This window comes from Notolabrus celidotus, chromosome 5, assembly GCF_009762535.1.
Source record: "Notolabrus celidotus isolate fNotCel1 chromosome 5, fNotCel1.pri, whole genome shotgun sequence".
Lineage (NCBI taxonomy): Eukaryota > Metazoa > Chordata > Actinopteri > Labriformes > Labridae > Notolabrus > Notolabrus celidotus.
In genome coordinates this window covers 35322121-35342510 of record NC_048276.1, presented here as the reverse complement: position 1 = coordinate 35342510, position 20390 = coordinate 35322121, and the positions used below count along the sequence as shown (strand labels likewise).

General features: G+C 41.8%; 1 protein-coding gene across 1 annotated transcript in view; it reads left to right on the top strand.

Moving 5' to 3' along the window:
- Positions 1–20390, top strand: part of cadm1a (cell adhesion molecule 1a) — a 727233-nt gene that overhangs the window by 642411 nt on the left and 64432 nt on the right. The window contains exon 8 of the mRNA XM_034684397.1: positions 8104–8276. Coding sequence (XP_034540288.1) covers positions 8104–8276 — 173 coding nt within the window. The remainder of the gene's footprint in view (positions 1–8103; positions 8277–20390) is intronic.

Below are 20390 nucleotides of genomic sequence, written 5' to 3'. Positions count from 1 at the left end.
CAGCGTGCTGAGCACAGGGAACACTCCTCAAGTCATTCTGCTGCAGTGTCAGAATAAACTCACGGTGACCTTTATCACTGTGTCTTCATCAGTTGTTTGAATTGTCTGGCAATAGCACCCGGCTGCTGCTTGTGTTTGGAACTCATTAGGGTAAAATTCAACATGTTTAATCTGTGAACCAAATAGTTGTCATGTTTAGATGACAGGTCTTTGTAATACAAGATGTAATGGAGTGCAAATGAAGCAAATAGGGCACTCGGGGGTGACTCTGGGAGGGAAAGCTTCCGGCAACAGACCTGCTGAACTATCCAAACATCAATACAGTCTGTGCTGTTGGAATTAATCATAATAGGTTGTTGACAATGCAGTTCAAATATGAACAGAACAAAATAATCATTTGATGGAGATGGAGTTATGAATATTGCATCAGACAGTTCTGTGGATGACTTGCAGGTGTGGTTTCGCTGTAGGGCTTTTTGTGTGCAGGAAAATGTAATGAAGGTGTTTCCTGAAAGCAGTAGGTTCTCCTTTTTATAAGCCCATGTTTTTAGTGACACGTAGCCATGGCTGTAAGTGGGCCAGTACGGTCCAGTTTGAAATACTTCTGGATTTGAATCCTTAGAACACACTCTTTGGCATACCTGGACTTCTTACCAGCTACCCTTTACTGTCTTTCATTATTGCACATGAAACACATTACCCATGATGCACTATGTGATGCTTACGCCACTTTGTGGGCGTTGCGTGACACTCACTTGTCTGTTTTCGGCAGAAAGTAACATCAAATTAACGCCTACTTGCAAGTCTCTAAATTGTTAGATCATCAATCAATCAATCAATCAATCAATCAATCAATCAATCAATCAATCAATCAATCAATCAATCAATCAATCAATCTTTATTTGTATAGCGCCAAATCACAACAAATGTTATCTCAAGACTCTTTTACAAACAGAGCAGGTCTAGACCACTCTAAGTCAAATTATGAACAGAGACCCAACACCAAGACAGGATAAGACTCAGTCTGACCCCACCTTAATCCACCATGAGCATTGCACCTCGCAGTATTTAGCTAGTTACAGCAGAGAGGAAAAATTCCTTTAACAGGCAGAAACCTCGAGCAGAACCAGACTCATGTTAGACAGCCATCTGCCTCGACCAAGTTGGGTCTCGAAAGAGGGATAGAGGAGAATGAGAGAGAGAGGGAGCGGTGATAGTGATGAGACGAGTAGTAGTAGCTGTTGCCGCTGGAGTCCAGCACGTCCGTATCAGCTAGAGTCTGGAACGTCCAACAAGGGAGCTCAGGGACTCCAGAAAGGTCTATGGTTAGTAACTTCAATGGGACAGGGAGAGCTAAAGTAAGTGATGATTTTTATAGAGATTCTGCCAGTGTCTTAAGATATAGGAATGTGTTTGCAAAGGGAAAGTCTGATTATGTGTTGTAGTGCTTTTGAGATGTATACTTTTAGACGTGTAAGGTTTTGAAGGGGAATGGAAAATAGTTCATCAACTAGAGGGCCCTGCAGTTTGAGAACAGCTGGTCTAGATGAATGCAAAGGAATGGACTGTGCTCCCCCTGTAGGGTGAGGACTTGAGATGCAAATTGTGACACCTTTTTGGCCTTGACACTGGGCTGCTGTTGGAATCCATTGTGAAGGTTATGAATGTAAGTTTATCACAGCTGCTGTCCTCAGAAAATAAGCTTTTTTTTAGAGCCTGTGAGGTTTTAAAGTTTTTAATTCATCACAGAAGTTCGCCAGTTTGATATTCTGATGAGTGAAATAATGAGAGTGTCACGATGAATAATAAGCGGTTGACTTTGCCAGTGCAATTGAAACTGAGTTTTGGAGAGGTCTATTTTGAGTGAATGATTTTTTGGATCATGCTTTTTTCTAGCAACAGGAAAATACACACATCAAGCTCCTTTGTGTTTCTGCCTTTCTTTTATGTGCCTGCATGCAGCCCGAGCACCCCTGCCTCTGCGAATGGAGCCATTTCTGTGCATTTACATGATATGTGGCTTAACCGATCTTTAATGCATGGCTCATCCCACCACTGAGCCCTGCAGATGAGGGTATGTTGAGTTTACAAAGTTAAACCACTGCAGCATTTGACTTGGCCTTAAACTTTGACATAAATTTAAGGCAAGGCAAGGCACTTTTATTTGTATAGCGCATTTCATACACGAGGGCAACTCAATGTGCTTTTCATTAAAGCATTAAAAGCATTGGAAACATTCAGACAAGCATTAAAGAGCACAATTAAAATGACACATATAATACAACAGAAAAGACAAGGACAATTAGAAATTAAAATTTGCATTTAAAGTGAGTTAAAATAAGCTAAGATAAGAAGGCAGTGTCAAATAAAAAGGTCTTAGTCTTTGATTTAAAAGAGGTGAGAGTTGGAGCAGACCTGCAGCTTTCAGGGAGTGTGTTCCAGATGTGTGGTGCATAATGACTAAACGCTGCTTCACCATGTTTTGTTCTGACTCTAGGGACTGAAGCAGACCAGTGCCTGATGATCTCAGAGGTCCAGATGGTTCATACAGTAGCAGCAGATCAGCAATGTATTTTGGGCCTAAACCATTCAGTGCTTTATAAACCATCAGCAGGATTTTAAAGTCTATTCTCTGCAGACAGGAAGCCAGTGTAGGGATCTAAGACCTGGAGTGATGTGGTCTACTTTGTTGGTCCTTGTTAGGACTCGAGCAGCAGCATTCTGTATGAGCTGCAGTGGTCTGATGGACCTTTTAGGGAGTCCTGTAAAGACCCTGTTACAGTAGTCTAGTCTGCTAAAGATAAATGCATGGAGGAGTTTTTCTGCATCCTGCTGAGACATAAGTCCTTTAATCCTTGATATATTCTTAAGGTGATAGTAGGCTGACTTTGTAATTGTCTTAATGTGGCTGCTGAAATTAAGGTCTGAGTCTATGACTACACCAAGGTTTCTGGCTTGGTTTGCACATTTCATCGTTACAGATTGGAGCTGAGCAATAACCTTTGACCTTTCTTCCTTGGCTCCAAAAACAATTATCAGTTTTTTCTTTGTTTAACTGAAGAAAATTCACGACCAGTCATTTCTTTGTTCGATGCATCTTCTCAGTGTTTGTATGGGACTATAATCCCCTGGTGAAATTTAAGCATAATATCAAAAGCCACCATGAGCCTGAACTTTACCAGACATGCTCTTTTCCTAAGTGTCTAATAAAGGTAGACATACAGGAACACACACACAAACACACACACACACGGCCAGGCGCTCTGTACTTCACTGCCTCTCCTCACCGCCCCCCCTCTCCCCCCACAGTTTTCATACTTGGCATAGAGACAAGCTCACTACCCGTATTCATTTTATAAAGATGAAAACACAATCAATACAGTGAGCCGGGAATTGGAAGTCATTTTCATTAGAGCTGCTGAGAGTTGTGCAGTCATTACTAGCAGATAGCACAGGGGGCCACGGCTGCAGGCGGCCATTTGTATTCCACACGCCTGCCCTTCCTCTCTCCTTGCAGCCCAATCTTACCTCTGTGGTCTATCTCTGTCTATCTTCCTTCTACAGTTTCACTTACTCCCCTCTCACAACTTCCCATCCACCTATAGAAACTACTTTTTATGGGTCCTGACTCTCACCCCATCTTTGGAATAGACTTATTTATATATATATCTTTGTTTATTCACATTTCATGTGAAGAACACTTGTAATAGACGCGGCACTCTCTGTTGAAAGTCGTCCACCACAGCCATTAAATGCACCTGTGGTTTGTTTGTTTGTTTCTGCCACAGAGCTCCGACTGCTAGCTCATATTTTCTTTTCCTGGATTTTTCGCCTTCTGCTTTTTTTCCCCCTTCTTCCATTTGTGTGCTCCCTCCACACCAGATGTTTTCAAATGGAGGGAAACAAGTTAAAACAGCACAACAAAGCGCAACAAGAGAGACCATCAGCACACGCTCAGGGGAAATAACAATAGCTGGCAGTGGCCATTGGAAGTTGCAGCAGCAAAATAGAGGTGTTTTGTCTCTTTCGTTTCTCTTCACCCTTGGTGGCTCTGAGAGCTCTGAGCTCATTGTCATAAAAATGGATTCTGTCACCCTGTTATAAACCTCAGTCAAGGTAGAAAAGAGAACAAACGCAGACGCTTGGTAGGCGCCCACCTACACAGCCACACTCCAAAGTGTGTGAGCGTGGAAAGGCTGCAATTTGAAGACAAAGCTGCAACACAGTTATTGTTTGCTTTTAGCCTGACACAAAGGAAGGAATGTCAAATTAATACGTGTTGTTTTTAATGTCCTCGCTCCCTTTCATTAGGCTTTCTTTTAGGAAAACAGTTGCTCGAAAAATTAATTAAGAGACTTTCATTTTCTGAGAAGTGTTTACTTAAGTGGGAGCAGCTCTCATGTGTTGTCAGTTTGTAAACTCTTTAATAGATGTCTACTATGTTGAAAGAAAAGGACCCTTTTTCAGGCATCACATTGTTTTTGTATTAAAGAACTTTTCTCGGAGGCTCGAGATTACTCCGACATCTCAAAATGAATCAAAAAACAGAATACACATTTACATAAAAATAGAAACTCTGACTTTAGAAAGATTTTGTTGTTTTTGTTTTTTACATGCAAAGTGTGTTTGATGTGGCTGAGCCTGAAAACTCAGCTGTCAGTTCAAGTGTTACAACCCCATCTCTAGGGAGGCGGAGCAGCAGGGTCACAAAGAAGCTGTAATTTGCAGAACAAAATATTTAGATGTTAAAAAAACAGGAAGAACAAACTGCAGCTGAAGTGAAGCGGTCTGTGAGGCTGGCTGCTACATAAGAGCAGCGTGGGTAGGGCTGGAGTCAGCTTTTAAAGGCCAACCGACAGATGCAAGAGATCAGGTACTGATGGTGGGAGGCTTTCAGGTCACCTGCAAAGCAACAGAGGAGGACTCTAGACATTTATACACAGCTCTGTTGACTCATTGTTTTATACTCAGACGAGACGATGACAAGACGAAAACTTTATTGGCCGACCGGCGGACATTAAGAATCCATGTCTCCCCCGCTGTGCGTCTAATCTTTAAAGATAAAAGTGATGCACTCCTGTGACAGCTGAGTTATTATCTGAGGGGCGCAGTGTTAGCTTGGTCTCTACCTGCAGCAGGTGTGCTTCATGAACCAGCTCTCCTCACCTCCATGCATCTGTCTCATCTTCATTGAGGATTTTTACCCCCCGGTGTGCATTAGTGACAACGACACAATATTAATATTTGAGGTTTGACATTTTTGCCGCCATTACTGTAAAAACTCCCCATCTTCAGCTTGATTTGTTCCAGTTTGGTGAAACATCAGACACATTTAGTAAGTTTTGATCAACTCCTTGTCATCACAGATGCAGATGCATTTTAGAGTGCCATGAACTGACTGTCTGTCCGGTGTGCCTGTCACTGCAGGTGCATTCAAGGACTGTCGTAAATGTGTAATACAGTCCTTTCATGACATTTTTCTGTGAATCAAGAGAATCAAGATACAGTCACAGTGGTCACATCAAGAATGTCTCCTCTTGATTTTTTAGCAGTGACAGGCTGAATTATTTAACTTAAGATATTACAAAAAGCAAAAGTGTTAAAGGAGTGAAATGTTGCCGATTTTAACTCTTTGGACAACCCTGATACCGATATCTGATCGACTACATTAACCTTTCTGTTATGTTGCGGGTCAAATTGACCCAATTTTAGGTTCAAAAATCTAAAAGAAGTTGTTATAAAATAGAAAAAAAATCACAATGTAAAATAAAGTAAACAAAAATCTAAGTCATGTAAAACTACTGCATTTATATTTAGGTATTTCCAATGTACATTAAAAAAAGTTTTAACATGAATTTTCATAAAAGCGAGTGAGTTATCCTCATTGAACCATGATCTGTGAGAATTAAAGAACACCAATGCACTAAATATTGAGTTAAATGGTTAGTAATTGAGTTCATAATGAGATTAAAAGAATTAAGAGACTAACTATCTAAAGAGTGAAAATGTGTTGGCAAATATTAAAGAATAAAATGTTTTGAGTTTTCATCGACTAAAACTAGACTAAAGCTATAAAGGGCTGAAAAGACTCAAATGTGACTAAAACTAACAGGCAGTTTGGTCTAAAGACTAACACTAAATCTAAAATAGACGCCAGAATGAACACTGTGATGGATAACATTTTAATTACTGGAGCTTTGAAGAGATCTGTCAGTTGAAGAAATGAAAAATAGGTCTCAAGCTAAATTTCATACTTTAATACAATTATTCCACTCTGACGTCCATGAAAGGCTTTAACAGAAAGCATTGTCAGGATGTCCCTGAGAATTAAAACTCTCCGTGTCAAACATAAGATAAGTATAAATAATTATACAATGAAATCCTTCATGGCTGTTCACAAACCTAACAGCAGACGTTGTCAAATTGGATTATGGGTTCCATTAGGGGTGGGCTCAGGGGAGTTGCTTGGGTTGCATATGAATGCAGAGACAGATAAAACACACGGAAAGTGACAAACATCTCATAAATATCCAACCAAGATGTTGTGAATTGCTTGTTAATTGAGGTAACAAGTACTATGTTGACTTGTTACTTTGTGAAATGATTCATGAAGAAGTGTTAAAAAACTCTTTAAATTGTTTACAACATTGAATGTGAAAAACCTGCATACTTGTTAATGATTTAAAGGTGTTTTTCAACCAGAGGAACTTTATTCTGGAACTATGCGTTTCGACCGGTGGACCCATATTTAGTTCAGGGGTAGATAATCTCCCCCCAGAAAAGCCCCTGCTAGGAGGGTAGTAACTTTTTAAGGACTCTCAGGGGGGCAGGGCCTGCATGCTGAATGTGTCTGATTGGTAAATTAACCGCAGTGTTTTTATTCCGCCCATCGTCCACACTAACATCACACACATCTGTGATTCACTTGATTTCTCTTTCTTTCATTAGTTTTTATTTGTTCTATCTTTTTTGTATGTGTGTGTACTTTTCAAAAGAAGAAGCTGTGATTCTCTTGATTTAGCAGCTTGTAACAGTAGTCTTCTCTCAGCCCACCGTGAATGTGTCTCTCCCGGTGTTACGGTTTTAAAAGTGACCCTGTTAACTGGAGACCTTCAGCTGAACGTGTCAGTGTTTGTGGAGTTTACACAGCTGTTGAAACACAGAGGGAGTTCCTGGGAATGCAAACTAGTTTAGTTTTTATTAAGATTTCAAAATATCCTCATCAGATATTTAATGATGGTCTAAAGACGTTTATGAGGGATGCATCCGGCTGAGAGTCTCCAGTTAACAGGGTCGCTGTTTAAACCAAAACACCGGCTGATCTCTGCCACGGCTCTTTGAGTTCAAAAGGATTTTAAAGCCGTGTTGAAACGTCTTTGCTACTCGCGCTTATCTCCTCTCACGTGTTGATTCAGTGAATCCATCTGTGATGAAATATAGCACCATCTAAAACAGAGCCAGCTGAGTCTCTTCATGCTAACAGGCTAACTGTTGTGTTGCTCATAATGATACATGCCTGTCCGTCTGCTTCTATGGTGTCATCTGTGATGAATGGCATTCCTCTTTGTTTTACTGCCCTCTACTGGTCTGGTGGTGTAGTGCATTTACTTTTTTTCCTCCATACGTCACTGGCCTGATTTGCACAATCTACCCGGGACTTCAGCCCGCGGTCGAAAGGCAGACAACAATGGGGGCACAGGAACCTTTTAGTTCAGGGGAAAGTAGTTCTGGGGCTAAAAGACCGCAGAACTCTTGGTCCAAATGCACCTTAAGTTATATTTCCAATGTTGACCGGGAGTGCTTTTATTTTGATGAACAAAAGTAACACGTCACTGTGGGTGTTACTTGATTGATGTTGACGTTACGGTGAAGAAGTCTGTGATTTTTCCTCCTTCCTTTCTGTAAAGTTGCAAATATGAGCAGTAAATGGTTCAGCTTGAATAACATCTGTTTTCGACTCTCATTGAAGCATCCACTTCACGACACAAGAGCGCTCAGAAGCAAGCTCGTCTGTCAACATTCAGGGTTTCCACAACTTCCTCTAACAACTTCACTGTCTGAGTGTTTATCTTCATGGATACTTACTGGTGTTCTCCATTTCAGGCCTCAGCGGGTGAACTGGGTGAAGGTGGATGATGATGTGCCGTCCCACGCCGTCATCACTGGCGGTGATCTGTACATCGAAAATCTAAACAAGTCCTACAACGGGACCTATCGCTGCGTTGCCGCCAACTCGGTGGGGGAGTCTTTCGACGACTACATCCTCTACGTCTATGGTACGCAAGTCCAACATTTCCGCTTCGGCATCTCTCTTTCTACCTCTATCTTCTTTCCTTTTTACATATCAGTTATTTCCCCACATTGATATCTTGCTATTCTCCATGTTATCCTTAGCATTAAACCATATCAGATTCAACACCACTAATATTTGGCACACTTACCATACACACATTGATTCTTTTCTTAACTTTGAGCTAATTAGAGAACTGAAGGTAAACACCAAGTTTTTGAAGCGATTGTCATGAGTACACACACTCCAACCATTCATATGTAGCTGTAGCTGTTCGCTTACACTTGTAGCATACCAAAGACTAAAGCCATAACACTCAAGATGTGTGGACGGACTTGACATGTTCAGTGTTAATGCAGCTTCAGTGAATCCCTTCATGCCTCCAACCTCACTGTGGATGAATTCAATATATTGCCACAGTCTGTCCACCCTGTCCACCTGACTGCACTTTGTGCCCTGCACCTGGATCGAGAAAAACAGGGTCCTAAGGCGGCAAAAGGCTCCGGCCTTTGATAAGCCTGCAAACTCATTATAACGATTACTCAAACTGGATTATATTTCATCTTCTCACTGGCGCCTGTAGCAGCACACCCACACCAGAGCAGCTCCTTTAGATTTCTTAGAGTCTGCACTGTTCTCTGGACCAAAAGAGACGCCGAGGTCACGTCCTCAGCATTGTCTCTATCTCCCTGAGTATCTGTTGGTTGTTTTAATGACCTGAAGAGGAGTTTACATTCTGCATTTACAAACACATTTCCCATGGTGGATTTTAAAGAGGTTCTGACTACATTTGGCAGAAGATGTTAAATCAGAATACAATAAAAGGATTTAGTTATATCCCCATAGAGTGGAGCAGGCCTTGATACAACATTTAGACAGGGAAGGAGAACAAATTTGCAGAAAACATAACTGCACAGTCAAAGTATAAAATAAAATGAGGATTAAATAACCACAAATATCACTAAATGTCTGCATTTCAGTGTAGAAAACATTTTTGACGGTCTGGATGGAGCAGGATTTCATATCTTAAAGCTAGGGTTGGTAGTCTCGGAAAACCAGCATGAATTTGAATGTAGCATTTCCTCATGACTCCGTCTAACCCCTCCCTTCCTCCCTCGGAGCTCCTCCAAAACGACGCCCCCCCCCGCTCACATGCACGAGCGCCGCTGATTCTCGACCATATGATGGTGACTGATTCAAAACCGGTCCTCACCAAAACATTATCATAGTGAAAGTTAAAAACACACATGGCTGCTGTTAGTACTCACAACTGTCATGCTAGCATTATCCAGTTGTACTGGTGACATGATATCAGGAGAAAAGTTATAACACATGTAATACTGTAACAACTCTACTGTTTGTTAAACCTGTTCAGTGTAGATGCTCTTAATTCCTACAGTGTTGACAGTCAGTGAAGGCATCAGGAGAGGTGTAGAGTGTGCGAGTGGGAGAGAGGAGAGACAAGAGGAGAAGTTCTTCATTCATTCAAACATTGATTGTTGTTTTGTTGGTTGTCGTGGTAACGGCCGACAGTGACCGGTTATTAAAGATCAACATGTTCACGAATCGGCTCGTCATCCCTACAGCGTCCGGACGGACGCTACAATACATATACATTTCTGTAGGACTTACTGAACGTCATTAATTATTCTGCTTGTTGGTGAGAGCTTTTTAGACTTTGATCCGGACTACAGTCCTGAGCAAAGCACCTCATCAGGTCAGAGGGGACAGGCCCGAGGACGAGCGAGAGGGGCAGTAAATAGAGTCAGGGGAAGTAGAGGCAGGAGACGGGGACTCGGAGGAGTGCACGCCGGGGAAATGTACGCGCAGGAGGAGGGCAGAACGGCTGGACGGGATTTGATTGGTTTAAAATTTCGGGAGCCAAAAAACGGTGATTGGTTGGTGTTTTCCCAGGTTTACTCCGGCTGTAGATAGCAGCTTTTTTTCACTCTTTTTTAGGAACACATCATGTAATGATTGCCATCAGGACATAAAGATCATTTTAACCAGTATAACAAAAAGTGTATCTAAATCTGATTACCAACCCCAGCTTTAACCCAAAGAGACTGAGCCAGGTTTCAAACCAAGGTTGCTGTTTCCACAAACTGAAGGAAGTTGGTGATTAGGGACTGTGAGGGTAAAAACTGAGTCCAGCAGATGCAGTGCTGTTGTTTCTGGACTAAGTCCCACTTGAGAATGAGACTCAATGCCTCAGTCGATTAATGGTTGAAATAAATGTTGAGTAGGACGTATTTGCCTGAAGGTAAGACGATCCTGCTTATATGACAACCCCTCTTTTCAAGACTAATGCTCTGAGAAGACTTTTTGAAACCAGCATTTTTTAAAGAGAAACCAATTTTAATTGGTTAATTTTTTATAATTACATTGTCAGATTACCATTCAGCAACAGTGCAAGAACTAAACAGCGTAACATTAGTGTCCCAGTGTGTTATTTCACATTGCATTACAGCGTCATGAAAGCATGACATGCACAGGTTGTAAACACAAAGCAGGACCGCCACATACACACACTCAAGCCCAAATTCCACCAGATCCATGTCCAGTACGTCTCCGATCAGTCAAACACCTGATCTGATAGGTTTCTATTCTTGCCAACGTGTTAACTTCCACTGGATCCACTCTGTTGCGTTCCGGCTGCGTCTCTGATCCAGCAGGTTGGAGCCCTCCGGATCAGATACACAAGACTTCTATTTTTGCCAGGTGGGACAGGAAGTCAGGCACCTAAACAAAATGAAAACATCCAGTTAATTTTCAGAATAAAACACTCTGTGTTATCACCAGATCGTATTTCACTTAACTACAACAACAAACTGTCATGATGAGCGGAGCCAGGCCTGGAGTCAACAGGTCAGAGGTTTTCAGAGGACCAGAAAGACAACATGGATGAGGAGAGGCGGAGGAGAATCCTTGATTCAATGAATACTGCGGTCCTGCTCCGTGTTGCGTTCTGAAAATACAACCGGTTGGTGTTGACGGATGAGAGAGCAGGGAGCCGGACCGCAGCAGATCAGAGACGAACCGGACACGGATCTGGTGGAAGTCCTGGGTCAGACATACACATACAGCACTATTCCATCCTACCGACTACAACACTAGACATCACTTTTGTTCTCCCCCTATTCCCCCTCTGATACTACCTCTGAGAGAGGATCAGAGGTGGGACAACTTTGCCCTACCATTACGCCTTCTTAAATATCCTGCCCTGTAATGGCAGTGTTTAAGAGCCACATGAAGAACTTATGGTATCAGTATTTAATGCCATAAAATTAGAATAACGTTGGTCTATTGGATGGAAATGGACTTACCTTTGATATAGTAACTACTCACACAGCATTGGAAGACGTTCTGTCCTGGCTCACCTCTGTAGGGCATGAAACTCTCTGACCTTTCTCAGAAGTTAAGTTCTAAAAACGTACCCAAAACCATCTGCACCATTGAATTTCAGAATGTTCTTTGAATACGTGGATCTTACTGCAGAGTAAAGGTTTTATTTTACGCCAGTGTAAGTTGAACAAAAGTAAATCTATATCATTCATTAAGCCAAAACATATAAATCACAAACTTGCTAGCTCACATAAGACGAAACGTACCTGAGATGTACCGCTAATAAACCAGTTTTCATATTAATCACTATTTCAGGAGGGGAAACCCACCAGTACTACCCAGCACAGATCAATAGATGAATGTACTCTGCTTCTTTTGTGAACCAACTCTGCCAGATCTCTGTATTTCTTTGGCTTCCTGTTGGTGTAGGCTTCCCATTTTCTAAGTCATTCTATCACCCTCATACACATTATCTTAACATGCTTTCATACTGTTGATACCAATAACATTTTCTCCATGTAACAGGACATTACTCTCTAATGGACTCATTTTCCCTGTCCAAAATTACTTCACTATCACTTTTGGTAGAACCGGAGCCCACAGAGAAATTATTTGGCTGCATTGTCAGTGGGAATTAGCAGAGTGAAAAGGCTCCTTTTGTATGAAGAGAGAGAAAAGGGACTCGGTGCCTGACGGACACCGGCTGAATGGATGTTATTTACAGCAGGGAGAGTTGCTGTGCTAATGATGAGTGCAATAAAAACAACAGAAGTACAGCTGATGATCAGGAAACAGCTTACTGCCCCCTGGTATACTGGAGCTGTTAGTCTATGCTAACGGTGCCTTGTCCTGTGCCTGGCTCTGTGTGTGTGTGTGTGCGATCTCCTGGCTCTATTCAAGAATCACTTTGATATACACATCTTTGAAGAAAAGTCTTTACCTTGACTTGTTCAAAGACTAGAACAGCTATCAGAGACTGCAGACCTTTGCCGAAGCGAACAGTTCGGTCCTGCTTAAAAGGCAGATCTGCAATCTGCAAACATGACCACTTTGCCTGAATAGATTAGAGAGAATAGCTTTTACTTCTTGCTCCTGAGTGCTGCTGTAATTGAGAAATGGATGCTATCATTTGGTCAATATCATTGCTTGTTCGTGAGTTGGGTTTAGATAAATTCCTAAACTAAATGAGCACTTTCTTGGCCCATTTGACACTTATTAAAGCTGCTGTGAGGAACTTTTGTTTTGTATCGGTTCTGGTGCCCCCTTGTGGACAAAGTGATACCTCTTATCTCTTGTCCTTTACATGTAAAAGCAGTGTTTTCAACAAAAACCTCATCCTGTTGTCTTTAGATAGTCAACTTTTTCAGGCAATGTGATTATTTTCCATGAAAACAGTCAAATAAAGGCTGTTTCTGAAGCAAGATGTCCATCCTCTGGTCTGACACCTACCCCCCTCAGGGCGGTTTCAGGCATTAAAAATGACAACAGAGAAGGTGTCAGTGTTGCTGCTGATGGTCTTGTTTGCTATTGAAGGTCATAAAGAGGCATCAGTGTCATTTTCAGTCTGTTTCTCAGACAGTTCAAAACTCCTCACAGGGCCTTTAACCAAGTTTTTGAAAAATGTACCTCCGGTTATATTGTGTAACTCTTCTAACAGCACTATTTATGCAATCATTGGCATATATCAGCAAATATATAGAGTTTAGAGTTCAGAGTTTGTAGCTTAGCAAAACAACAACAACATCTAATTCAAAGCTGAAGTCAAAGTTGAGCAAATCCCTAATATGAAAGGGGTTTTAAAAGACTAAGTATTGTGGGTGGTGTGTAAAAAATCAGAGGTGAGATTAGCTTGGACCTCTTTCCACAATATGCACACCGGAAATTCTACAACAATGTTATAATGTTCAACTGGAGGGATTTAGCTCTCCAATTTCTAATTTTGTTTCACCTGACGCTTCTTTTTCTCTGCTTCTTGATTGATATGTTTTCTTTGCTATGAGCTCAGAGAGACCACGTGTCATACCTCAAGGTTAAACAGTATATTTGATAACCCATTAGCTACTGACTGCTGAGTCACAACCACAAACTGTGAATAGAGTAGACTACATCACTTCATTTCGCCCATTCAGAGCTTTGAAGCCAAGATACAGACTCTACAGGTGCTGATATTGTCATGAATGAAGAAAGGAGGGGGAGGACCCATGTGCAGATTCAAAATAAATAGGATTTAACAAACTTAAACTGAGATACAAAAATGTACTGCATACAACAAACACTCAGGAAACCCTGGAAACACTAGACCTCGGGAAACAACATCGCAGAACACAGACAAACACACATTACAGACACAATCAACAGACCCAGAAGGGAGGAAACACAAAGGCTAAATAGACACACAGGGTAACGAGTAAGGACACACAGGTGAAGACAATCACAAAGTCGGGAACACACTGGTGAAACTAAACTTAACACACAAGACTATTGTACAAAATAAAACTCTGAAAAACAACTCAAGAGCACAGGAAGTCACACAAGGAATAAAAAGACAAAATACTAAACACACAAGAACACAAAAAGGTAACAAATGAAACACAGAACATGAATCACTGAAACACAATACAAGACACAAGGGTAACTATGAAGTGAAACCAGAAATCAAAGTCAGGACATTACAAAGAAAATACAAAACAAAAGTAACCCATGACAGATATATTGAGCTGGTGCAACTAAGGCTGCACAGAAGCGACTAGGCTAGAAGTGTCTTTGGCTGATGTCAAGATTCAAGATTCAAGATCCAAGAAAGCTTTATTGCTAAGTAGGGGTGCAACGATACACAAAACTCATGGTTCGGTTCGGTTCGATACATTTTCGATACAGTAAAAAAGAAATTTCCATGCCTTTTTTTTACTTGTAGTTTATTGAAATTACCAACATTTGTTTCAGCTCAAAAGCACAGTTTTTAAATCAAATGAAATGTATCAGGGGCAGCTTCACCTGACACATGTTCTGCTGTGCATGGGGGGATTGTGTGTGTGTGTGTGTGTGTGTGTGTGTGTGTGTGTGTGTGTGTGTGTGTGTGTGTGTGTGTGTGTGTGTGTGTGTGTGTGTGTGTGTGTGTGTGTGTGTAGAGGTGTGTGTGTGAGAGTGTATGTGTGTCTTTCTGAGTGCGAAATTTGCCATGCGCGATACAGAGAACAGAGGAGAATTGTAAACGCGTGACCATGTAGAGACAGAAATGACATTCAGTCACGTACTGTAGATAAGATAAATAACATAAGGATATTGAGTCTGTTAAATAAAGAACAAGGTATAGACCTGATCTATGAGAGAGGGAACCTTAAATTACTTCTGCTTTGACTTCCAAGGGGGGGCGGGACCAGGCGGGTGCGCCTCTGATATAACAGCAGGGAAAACACTGTCCGCTATCAGGCTGAAGTCTTCCACAGCATGCAGTATAAGACAATAAGTAATGTATAGACGCACTTTAAAACCACATCACCCAGTCTAGCATCACTATCAACAAAGCTGCACACAGCTACAGGACCACGGAACAACTCTGCTCTGCAACCACAGAGGGCACTTGTGCTTCCCTCTCTTGCGGGCGCACGCTAACACACACATATGTGAACATATGAACCCAGCAGCCCGTTGTGTGGTGAAATATATATTTCCATATGAAACACAGTTAAAACAAACGTGACCAGCTTGGACTGAATGAATGAGGGAGGAGCGCGCAGTTCAGTGGACCTGCGCAGATCCTCTGAACTTTCAGCACAGAGCGCCTCGTCAGAAGTTGATAAAACAAATATAAAATTGCGTATCGTTCGGTTCATAGGGCGTACCGAACCGTGACCACTGTATCGAACGGTTCGATACAGACACACGTATTGTTGCACCCCTATTGCTAAGTTAGCTTGCACACACAAGGAATTTGACGTGGTGATTGGAACACTGGTACTGAACAACAAGACAGTAAGGACAATAAATATAGAAACCTAAACACAGATCTAACAATTAAAAAAATATATATAAATATACTATCTGTACAAAGAAAGGTATGGAAGTAACCAGAAGTAGTGTCATCCACAACGCTAGCCAAACATGCCTTAAACTTAAGTTTTCCAAATCATGCAACTTTTACTTTTACTTAAACCCAGCTAACACTCTATCTGTGCAGACCTACAAATGTAACAATATACGTACACGATTTTAACTCAACACTAGCTAACACCACAGACTGCTACAGTTTAGGCCTTTTCTTTCACTTTGTTCCATGATAAAAGGTAATGTCAGCTTCAGGGATGCACAATATATATTGGTCACATAAATGAATGGTTAAAGTATCCAATAAAAGTTGCTTTTTTCTACTTCTTAACAGTCTGACACAGTAGGGGGCGGTATACGATCCACCTTCACAGATAGAGTAAAGATCAGGTGCAGCCAAAGCCAAAGAGAGGTGCATCACCCGTGTATGTTTTTCAGTGTTTCACAGAAGGTTGAGTGATTACAAGCTTGGCCAGATAAAAGTTTGTGTGTGTGTGCAACATTGTGTATGTCATCAGATCAGTCACAGTACGTAAACTGAGCAGCCGTTTAATCTGAGCCATGAATCCATTACCAGAACTTTGCATTAAGTATAAATGCCCTGGTTATTTAAGCAGGCTTTCTGTATGTCTCTCTTCCGGGGAACCAAACAACAAAGCCCTGTGGTCTCTCATCCACCCACCCTGACAACCCAACCCCCTATGGTGAGGAAAAAGACAAAGATAAACACGGTAATGCAGCATGCGGGCAACTAAAAGCCTTGTTCCTCAAAAAAAAAAGAGAGCGACCATTAAGTCCACAGAAGGCCTCCATCCTTTCAGAGCCAGTCTTTTGATCACTTTGATGTGTCCGAGGCCCCCACACTGCTAATGTCTACTGTAATTCAACAGAAAATCATGCCAACCTTCGCCTTGCTAATGGGAAGACAGGATGTTGTGGCTGAGCTGTCAGAAACTCATTCTCACATTATATTCCAGACCCCATCTACCCCTGCACACACACACACACGCACACACACACACACACACGCACACACACACACACACCAACTCCTTCCACCACAAGGCACACACCTCTGTGGTGAACCGTTAACCTCACTAGGAACCATGAAGAGGGATGTACGTGAGTTAAAGCCTTAGTTCTGCACTAAGGTTGCTTAACAAAGTTGTTGTTAGAGACAATTTTATACATTTTCCCTTTTCGTATAGATAATATATTTATCATCAGTGTGACTTATTGATTGAGCTATGGCACAGATTAAACAACTAGACCACTACAGCCTTAAAAGTTGGTTTCCTACCAAGCAAACTTGGACCAACTGTGAGATTTTGCTCCTCGCTGAAGGAGGCTTTGTGCCGAAATGCGTCAATGCTAGTCTATGCTCTACTTGGGGCGGCTGTGGCTCCGCGGCTAGAGTACGTCGTCTATCAATGGGAAGGTTGGCAGTTTGATCCGAACGCTGAACCCCAAATTGCTCCCTCTGTTGTTCAGAGGTGTGTGATTGTGTGTGAATGAGATTAGCCAATACTGATGGTCCGGTCCCATCTTACAGACTGGACTCAGTCTGATCTCATCTTAATCCACCATGAGGAAAGCACTTTGCAGCATTTAGCAAGTTACAGTGGCAAGGACAAACTTCCTTTAACAGGCAGAAACCTCCAGCAGGACCAGACTCATGTTAGACACACATCTGCTGAGACTGTGTTGGAGAGAGGGATAGAGGAAGATGAAGAGAGGGAGAGATGATAGTGGAGTCTCAGAGGAACCTACGAGACAAGGGAGCACAGGGACTCCAGAAAGGTCTATGGTTAGGAACTTTAATGGGACAGGAAGAGTTAAAGTAAGAGACAGGCAGAGAGTGGAGAGCATATAGCTGCATAACTAAGAGCTGGTCCAAGCCTCTAACCATAAGCTATAAGCTAACTACAGTCTTGTCTTTTTTTGTTAAAAAAAACATAACATTCATTTATGAGAATTTTTATAACAGTTGTATATTTCAACGTATCATCTTTGTCTCGTGTTTGTCATGGAACAAATGTCATTGATGAACATTTTTGGTCATAATTTTCGTTTCATCATTTACAGTTGAGAGAGAGAGAGAGAGAGAGAGAGAGAGAGAGAGAGAGAGAGAGAGAGAGAGAGAGAGAGAGAGAGAGAGAGAGAGAGTAGTAGTAGTAGTAGTTGTAGCAGCTGGAGTCTGGCACGTCCACAGCAGCAGAGATCCAGAGGAACCTACGAAACAAGGGAGCTCAGGGACTCCAGAAAGGTCTACGGTTAGTAACTTTAATGGGACAGGGAGAGTTAAGCATGGCAGTCTAAGCCTATAGCAGCATAACTAAGAGCTGGTCCAAGCCTGATCCAGCTCTAACTATAAGCTTGATCAAAAAGGAAAGTTTGAAGCCTACTCTTAAAAGTAGAGAGGGTGTCTGCCTCCCGGACCCTGACTGGTAGATGATTCCAAAGGAGAGGGGCCTGATAACTGAAGGCTCTGCCTCCCATACGACTATACTACAATTCAATTTACTTTGCCTGGAGTAAAAGTTGTGAAAGGACATTTAGTGTGCTGACAGCTTCACCTTTTAAATAGCCTCTGTGTAGTTATGTGCCTGAAGAAGTTCTTTAGTTGTGAGTTCCTTTTTTTGCTTTTTAAAAAATAAAATATGGCCGCAAGTGCTCGCTAACTTGTCATCTTTGCCATCTTATCACTGACATATAAAGATATAACAATGACAAAGCAACATTTTTGTCACAGTCGAGCTAGATATTGATGTAAATGTGGTGATTAGACCTGTGTCTGTAAAAAAAGAGAATCTTAAAGTGCTACAATCTGAATAAAAGTCTGAGAAACTGAAGCTGAGCCACACAGTAACTATCCTCCTCAAGTATTACGATTGATTGTGTTGTTTCTCTTTGTTCAGTTCTATTTATAATATATGCAACCCAGTTAGAGTTATGACTCATAATGCTTACAATTAGTTATTTTTGTGTGAGCTCACAAACACAAAAATAAAAACAAGAGAATGAGAGAAGTGCTGCATAGTCTGTCTCCAGGATTTGATTTCCCCATGGATGTTCACAAAGCACTGATGATTCACGATGGCAGTCTTCAAAACCATCAATGATGCATCTCTTTCTCTGTAAAATGTCAGTGTGTGAACAGCAACTGGGGCAGAACTTAAAGCTAATGATGTATCTTTGTGTGTGCTTGGACTGGACCAGAGGCTTGGTTTTTGAGCAACCATGAGTCTGGCACTGTGGCCATCACTGTCTCCTGTGCTGGAGCTCAAACTGACCATATTTGGACTATCTGTTACTCGCCTTCTGCCAAGTTGACACGTCCCCATCGCAGTGCCTTGACCACCACAGATTGCCGCTCACCCAAAGTGTACCCTGCCTTATCCTTGATATTACTCCACGTCCTTTAAAGCCCCTGTGAGGAATTTTTGGCTGCTATTGAGGCGGAGTGAAATTTAAAGTAATACCTTTTTTTTTTTACGACCTACTGAAGCAAACAAGACCATCAGCAACAAGACTGGCAGATTCTACACTTTGAATGTTAGCGTATAACCTGTGTGAGAGTGTAGGTGTCAGACCAGATGATTGGCAGCACACTGAAGTAATTGCCGTTTCTCCACAGCACATATTCACATGAGAGATGTGTTTGACTATTACAAGCCAACAGGATGAAAATTTTTATCAGAACCTCTGACACAGGTACAGGACATAATCAGTGAAGAGATAAGATGTACTTTGTTCACTAAATTGACAAAAGAAGAAAGTTCCCCACAGATATTTTAATCTGACTGATCTTTTTATTGATTTCATTTATTGTTAACTTGGAAGCTATTTTAGATTAGTTTTAGTCTTAGTTATAGATCAAAATGCTGGTTAGTATTAGTCACATCGCCAAGCCAGGACAAACTGAGACTTTGACACTCATCTTAATCCAACATGAGCAGAGCACTTTGCAGCATTTAGCAATTTACGGCCAATTTCCACCAGATCTGTGTCCAGTCCATCTGGGATCCATCACTGCACCAGATCTGATAGGTTTCTATTCTAGACAATCTGTTAACTTCCTCTGGTTCCGCTCCGTTGCATCTCTGATCCAGCAGGTCAGAGCCCTCTGGATCAGATACACAAGATTTCTATTTCTGTCGGATGCTGGAGCACGACGCATCAATCTCAGTAGAGCAGATGGAGCGGGACAAGAAGTCAGGTTTCACCAAAACAAAATGAAAACATCCGGTTAATTTTCAGAAGGAAACACTCTGTGTTATCACCAGATCGTATTTCACTTAACTACAACAACAAACCGTCATGATGAGCGGAGCCAGGCCTGGAGTCAACAGGTCAGAGGTTTTCAGAGGACCAGAAAGACAACATGGATGAGGAGAGGAGGAGGAGAATCCTTGATTCAGTGATTGCGGCTAGAAAACCTCGGTCACATGACTCCCGGCGGTCGTGATCTGTGCTGCGTTCCGAAAACGCAAACAGTTGAGAGAGCACGGAGGCGTACACAGATCTGGTGGAAGTCCCATCTTACAGTGGCAAGGACAAACTTCCTTTAACAGGCAGAAACCTCCATGAGGACCAGACTCATGTTAGACACACATCTGCTGAGACCGTGTTGGAGAGAGGGATAGAGGGAGATGAAGAGAGGAAGAGAGAGAGAGAGAGAGAGAGAGAGAGAGAGAGAGAGAGAGAGAGA